The sequence below is a fragment of the Penaeus japonicus genome, unplaced genomic scaffold (assembly GCF_977035675.1).
Source record: "Penaeus japonicus unplaced genomic scaffold, GWHDUDI00000001_assembly GWHDUDI00000005, whole genome shotgun sequence".
NCBI classification, from domain to species: Eukaryota; Metazoa; Arthropoda; class Malacostraca; order Decapoda; family Penaeidae; genus Penaeus; species Penaeus japonicus.
Genome location: NW_028234407.1, coordinates 37,559,248 through 37,565,915, shown reverse-complemented (window position 1 = coordinate 37,565,915; position 6,668 = coordinate 37,559,248). Strand labels below are relative to the sequence as shown.

General features: G+C 52.3%; 1 protein-coding gene across 1 annotated transcript in view; it reads left to right on the top strand.

Moving 5' to 3' along the window:
• LOC122245277 (lewis-type alpha-(1,3)-fucosyltransferase) overlaps nucleotides 1-5,561 on the top strand; it is a 12,797-nt gene extending 7,236 nt beyond the window's left edge. The window contains exons 11-12 of the mRNA XM_086536711.1: nucleotides 2,425-2,540; nucleotides 5,407-5,561. Coding sequence (XP_086392837.1) covers nucleotides 2,425-2,540; nucleotides 5,407-5,561 — 271 coding nt within the window. The remainder of the gene's footprint in view (nucleotides 1-2,424; nucleotides 2,541-5,406) is intronic.
• The last annotated feature ends 1,107 nt before the right edge of the window (nucleotides 5,562-6,668 follow it).

The window sequence follows — 6,668 nt, the reverse complement described above, 5'->3', positions numbered from 1 at the left end:
ACTGGCACAGACGGCACTCAGGGGGGGAGCGGGGCATAGAGGGTTAGACTGGGGTCGGGGGAGGGAGGGGCATAGAGGGTAGACTGCCGGATGGGGGAGGGAGGGAGGGGATAGAGTGTAGACTGCCGGAGGAGGGGGGACGGGGCATAGAGGGTAGGATTGCCGGGAGGGGGAATTGGAGGGGCATAGAGGTTAGACTGCCGGAGGGGGAGGGAGGGGCATAGAGGGTAGACTGCCGGAGGAGGGGGGAGGGGCATAGAGGGTAGACTGCCGGAGGGGGAGGGAGGGGCATAGAGGGTAGACTGCCGGAGGGGGAGAGAGGGGCATAGAGGGTAGACTGCCGGAGGAGGGGGGGGGGGCATAGAGGGTAGACTGCTGGAGGAGGGGGGGGGGTGCATAGAGGGTAGACTGCCGGAGGGGGAGGGAGGGGCATAGAGGGTAGACTGCCGGAGGAGGGGGGGGGGGCATAGAGGGTAGACTGCCGGAGGGGGGGGGGGGGGCATAGAGGGTAGACTGCCGGAGGAGGGGGGGGGGGCATAGAGGGTAGACTGCCGGAGGAGGGGGGGGGCATAGAGGTTAGACTGCCGGAGGAGGGGGAGGGGCATAGAGGGTAGACTGCCGGAGGTTCTTGAGGTTGGGTGTTGCCGGTTGGGGAAGGGGTGAGAGGGAGGGGAGGGGGGGGCTCTCGAAATAGGAATGGAGGGGAAGGCTTATGAAAGGGAAGTGAAGAGGAATGATTAGAGTAGAAATGGGGAAAAGAAGACAAAGAAGAAAGAAAAATAGAAAAAAAAGAAAGATAGGAAAAAAAAAATGAAATAAGAAAAAGGTGTGAGAAAGAAAACAAATGTTAGAAAAAAAAACGAAAAAAAAGTGAGCGAAAGGGTTTAATGCGATATGATGAATATGCTTTGCATTTCTCGCCTGTCACTCACCTCTCGCTCGATTTTCCGTCTCACATATATCACTGCCAACTTGTGCTTCTTGCTTTGCTGCTCTCGTCTGGCTGGTCTTGCTGCTGCTGTTCGTTTCGGGCTGTGCTATTTTGTCAGAGTAAGTTTTCAGGTTTTTAAAAGCATTTTCTTCTCTTTTTCATTTTTCTTTTTCCCTTTTTTTGTCCTCCTCCTTTTCATTTATTACCCCTTTCTTTCTTCTTCTTCCACCTCCTCCTCCTCCTCCTCCTCCTCCTCTACCTCCTCTACCTCTTCCACTTCCTTCACCTCCTCCACTTCCTCCTCTTCCTCCTCTTCCTCCTCCAGCCATCTTACACAACCTCCTCCTTCCATCATCCTTCACCTTTCCCTTCCCGTCTCTCCCTTCCACCTTCCTGACCCCCCCCCCCCCATCCTTCCACTCCCGTCCACCGACCTCCACCCCTTCCCCATCCAGCGTCCGACTCAAGAGAAAAAAGAAAAAGAAAGAACGAAGACAACAAAACGTCCTCGGAAGACGTCAACTCGAGTCCGTCTTGGTAATGGTCTTCGGGAGAGAAGAGGGGAATGAGAGGGAAGAGGAGAGGAGAGGGGGATGAGAGGGGAGAGGAGAGGAGAGGGGGATGAGAGGGAAGAGGAGAGGAGAGGGGGATGAGAGGGAAGAGGAGAGGAGAGGGGGATGAGAGGGAAGAGGAGAGGAGAGGGGGATGAGAGGGAAGAGGAGAGGAGAGGGGGATGAGAGGGAAGAGGAGAGGAGAGGGGGATGAGAGAGAAGAGGAGAGGAGAGGGAAGAGGAGAGGAGAGGGAGATGAAAGGGAAGAGGAGAGAAGAAGGGGATGTGAGAGAAGAGGGGGTCAGAGGGAAGAGGAGAAAAGAAAGGAGGAATGGGGGAGGACGTAAAGAAGGAAGAGATAGAAAAGTCAAGTTATTGTGAAACCAGAAACCTCTCATCTTCACTTCCAAAACAACCTTTTTTATTTCCCTCCTTACCTTATCCCTCCCTCCTTACCTTCTCCCTCCCTCCTTACCTTCTCCCTCCCTCTCTCCCATCCTGCCTCCCATCCTGCCTCCCTCCCCTCCCCTTCCTTTATCTCTCTGCATCTCCCTCCTTTTCGCCCTGACTCCTCCCTCAGCCTCAGTTCTAATCTTGCATCAATCATCCCCGATCTTCCGCTAGTCCAACCTATGATTAATGGCACTCCAGCCTTAAGGGCCAAGCGAGACAGTGTCAACCCCTCCCCCCCCCTCCTCCTCCTCCTCATTCTCCTTCTCCTTCTCCTTCTCCTTCTCCTTCTCCTTCTCCTTCTCCTTCTCCATTTTTTTCTCCTTCTCCTTCTTCTTTTTCTCCTTCTTCTTTTTCTCCTCCTCCTCCTCCTCCTCCTCCTCCTCCTCCTCCTCCTTCTTCCACCCCGCTCCCTCTCTCTTCGTCTTCCCCCACCCCCTTTATCCCTCCCCTCTCTTACCCCTCCCCTCCCCTCTCTCCCCCCCCCTCTAGTGGACATGTAGGGTGCCAGGAAGCTGTGCAGGTCCACGTGGACATCGAATTGGTGGTGGCACTTGGTGGTGGCACTGCGGAAGGCACGCGACATTGCTACATTGGCCGTGGCACTGGTGAATGTGACGCCGCTTTGGGTGGCACTGACTTTTATCGCTTGCGGGACTCTTTTTAATGAGCTTAGTATTTTTGCAGCTTTTAGATAATGGGCGATGATAAGAAAGTGTGTTGGCAGTAGCGGTGATTAAGGAAACTGATGTGGGAAGAGCGCCGATGCCGTTGGTGGCAGCGTTGTTGGCAGCGAGGGGCGAGGAGACTGACGTTTGCTGGAGGCAGAAACGATTACGAACACTCACTCGTATTATTCTCAGGACTTTGTTATTATTACAATTCTGTCTAAAGTGATTTTAAATTTCTTTTCTTTTCTTTTCATTTTTTTTTAAGTTTCATGTTTGTCTATTTATTTGAGGGAGAGAGAGAGAGAGAGAGAGAGAGAGAGAGAGAGAGAGAGAGAGAGAGAGAGAGAGAGAGAGAGAGAGAGAGAGAGAGAGAGAGAGAATAAAAGAGAGAGAGAAAGAGAGAGAGAGAGAGAGAAAGAGAAAGAGAAAGAGAGAGAGGGGGGGGGGAGAAAGAGAGAAAGAGAAGGGGAGTGACAAACAATGCAGTGTGAGAGGCAGCGCATTAATAAGGCACCGCAGGAGGCCTCCGTCTCCAGGCACTGTGCCAGCCTATCGCTTCCGCTGATTGTGGCACCCAGAGTGTTATGGCTCCGTCGGTGAGTTGACACCCCTCCCCCTCCCCCCCCCCCTCCCCCTCCCCCAACCCCTCTTTCTCCCCTTACCGTTTTCCCTCTTCCAGGATTTTTTTTTTTTTTTTTCATGTCACATATTGGGGAAATACTTTTATTTTGTAATATGCTGAATTGATATGAACTTTAGTAAAAGTACTAAAAAAACGAAAAATCCTCATTGTCTGTTGAAGGAATTGCGCGTTTTGCAATCCAGCCTCGTTCCATCATGACTCGGTTCTCTTTCCCTCTGCTCTTCCCTGTCCCTTTCCCCTCTGCCCTTCTCTGTCCCTTTCCCCTCTGCCCTTCCCTGTCCCTTTCCCCTCTGCCCTTCCCTGTCCCTTTCCCCTCTGCCCTTCCCTGTCCCTTTCCCCTCTGTTCTTCCCCTTGCCTTTCCTCTCCGTCTTTCCCCTCGTCCCTTCCTCATTTCCCCTCACTCTTCCCCTCGCCCTTCGCCGGGGAACAGGACGAGCTCGACGGCAGTTTTGGAATGGAGTGCAAGGGGGTGGGGGGCAGGGGAAGGGAGGGGAGGGGAAGTCTACGATCTTTTGTTGTGTGCGAAGTCATTCTTCTTCTCTCTTTCTTTTTCTCATTCTTCTTTTCTCTTTCTTTTTCTCATTCTTCTTTTCTCTTTCTCCCTCCCTCCCCTCCCCTCCCCTCTCCTTTCACGTCCCTTTCCCTTTCACCTCCGTTCTACTTCCACCTGCACCCATTCCACCCGTTCCCCTCGCCCTTCCCCTCTTCCCCTCCCCTCCCCTCCCTCCCTCCCTCCCTCCCTCCCTCCCCTCCCCTCCCCTCCCCGCTTCGCCGTCCTTCCATTACCGGGCGGGATCAAGCAGCAAAGGGAAAGAATTAAGAGCATTGTCTAACAAGACCTCAGGGACTCGACCGAAAACTCCCCATTGTTGTCAGCTGGTGGTGGTGTCGACCGCAGTACGGGGGGGGAGAGTGGGGTGGGGAGGGGGAGGGGGGAGTGCTGGTTGGGCAGGAGGGGGGTGGGGGGCAGGGAATGGGATGAGGTAAAGGGTAAGGAGAGGGGGATAGGTAGGTAGGGGGAGTGGGAGGAGGGTAGGGTAGGGTTAGGGTAAGGAGAGTGGGATAAGGTAGGATAGAGGGTGGGGGGAGCTTGATGAGGTAGGAGAAGGGAGAAGGGAGGGGGGTGAGGTTGCCACTGCAATATCGAGTTAAAAAAGAGAGAGGTGGGAGTATGCAATGATGGAGGAATTATTATTTTTTGCCATTATTATTTGTACGTGATATAGCCTGATGGCTGACATAGCGTTATCAATATCTTAATAAAACACAATCTATGGTACGCGATTGTACGCGATTACATTTCCAAATAAAAAACAAAAAAAACAAACAAAAAAAAACATAGATTAACTAGCAACAAAAGTACAATAAATAGAGATTGCCAGGAATCCAATGTTACATATTACAGAGCGAGCACAAGCATGTCCGTGGATAAGCCTTGGTCCGCATATATCGCGCGGACGTTAACGGCAGAGGAAGGCATTAGTGCAGAGGGGAGAGAGAGAGAGAGAGAGAGAGAGAGAGAGAGAGAGAGAGAGAGAGAGAGAGAGAGAGAGAGAGAGAGAGAGAGAGAGAGAGAGAGAGAGAGTGAGTGACTGGCATGACATGTGGCTGGTTTGTAAGGGTATTTCCCATGCATAGAGGCCGAGCAGCTTCGCTCTGCACTATTTCCTGCACTGTTGGCTATTCTGGGGAAGGATTGAGAGAGGAAGGTAGAGACAGAGAGGAAGAGAGGGAGACAGAGATAGAGACAAATACAGAGACAGAGAAGAAGAGAGGGAGACAGAGACAGAGAGGAAGAGAGGGAGACAGAGACAGAGAGGAAGAGAGGGAGACAGAGACAGAGAGGAAGAGAGGGAGACAGAGACAGAGAGGAAGAGAGGGAGACAGAGACAGAGAGGGAGACAAAGACAGAGGCAGAAAAGAAGAGAGAGAGAGGCAGAGACAGAGAGAAAGAGAAGGAGACGGAGACAGAGGAAGAGAGAGAAGGAGAGGGAGGGAGAAAGGGAGAGGGAGAGGGATAGAGGGATAGACAGAGAAAAAAAATGGGCATTAACATTAGAACACAGAAAAGGACTTGGAGGGAGAGGAAAGAGAGGGAAAAGGAGAAAGGAAATGAGGGATGTAAGGTTCTAACCAAGCCCATCGAAATGCATCCTCAGCGTGCCATATTAACCCCACTTTCCCTTCTGACCGACGATGTGACCTCTGCGGCCTGGTACCAATCTTGCTACGAACGCCCCATTGCCTCGCGCCGCTTGACAGCCCCGCGCTGTTCCTGCGGATGAAGATCCTTCGGGAGATGTTCGCGGAGTGAGGGAGTAAGTGAGAGATCCAGAGAGAGAGAGAGAGAATGAGAGAGCGCGGGAGAGAGCGAGGGAACGGGAGAGTGGGAGAGCGAGAGAGAGGGCGAGAGAGAGGGAGATGACAGACAGACAGACAGATAGACAGGACGATAGAATGTGAGAGTGAGAGAGAGAGAGAGAGAGAGTGTGTGTGTGTGAGAGAGAGAGAGAGCGAGAGAGAGAAAAAAAAATCAATTAACTTGAAAGTGTTTGGGAATAAGAAGAATACGTATTCTGAATTTCTGACGAATCTCCAGATACAGTTGCAAAATAGGCAACACTTGTTCTGCATGATAAGAATCGATAAATCTGTTATCATTGGTTGTAGCCTGCGATAGTCTCGGCGTCCAAGTGTACCGACACCCAGGCACGAGATAGCCCCGCCGCCATCGTGTACCTGTCGACGGGGCTGTTGACTTCGCTGTTGTGGTGGCTCAGGTGTGGCTCATCGCCGCCACCTGCATAGCCAGACGGGGGAAAGGGGGGGGAGGAGAGGGAGGGGGAGAAGGAAAGTGGGGAGGAAGGAAGGAAGGGAGAATGAAAGGTAGGAAAGAAGAAAGAAAGAAAGAAAGAAAGAAAGAAAGAAAGAAAGAAAGGGAGGAGGGGAGGAAGGAGGGAGACGTGAGTGGGAGATAGAGAAAAGGAGGAGGCAGAGGAGGGAGGGGGGAGGAGGGAGAGGAGGAGGAGGAGGACCACCGTCTCTGCCAGACACCTTCGGCGAGTCTTGATCGGGTCCGCAGGTGGCCGCCGCTATCTCCCAGATGATCGTTAAAACAAACAAACAACAGACGACTCAGCCATTAGGAATCCAGCTGGTCACTTTTTTTTATTTAATTTTATTTTATTTGCGTTTATCTCTCGGCCATCGGAGACGAGCGGATTAAACAAAAAAAAAGAGAGAGAGAAAAAAAATTAGCGCAGGTCTCACACTTGTCAGCCACGGCTTATATTGTATGGGGAGTCTCGAGTAAGGGATCAGCGCGGCCCAAGAAGAACGCTGATGGCTAATTAGACAATAAAGAAAAAGAAACGAGGTGGTGTAGCTTGGCGGCGGCGTCGGCGGCGGCGGCGGGGAGCTC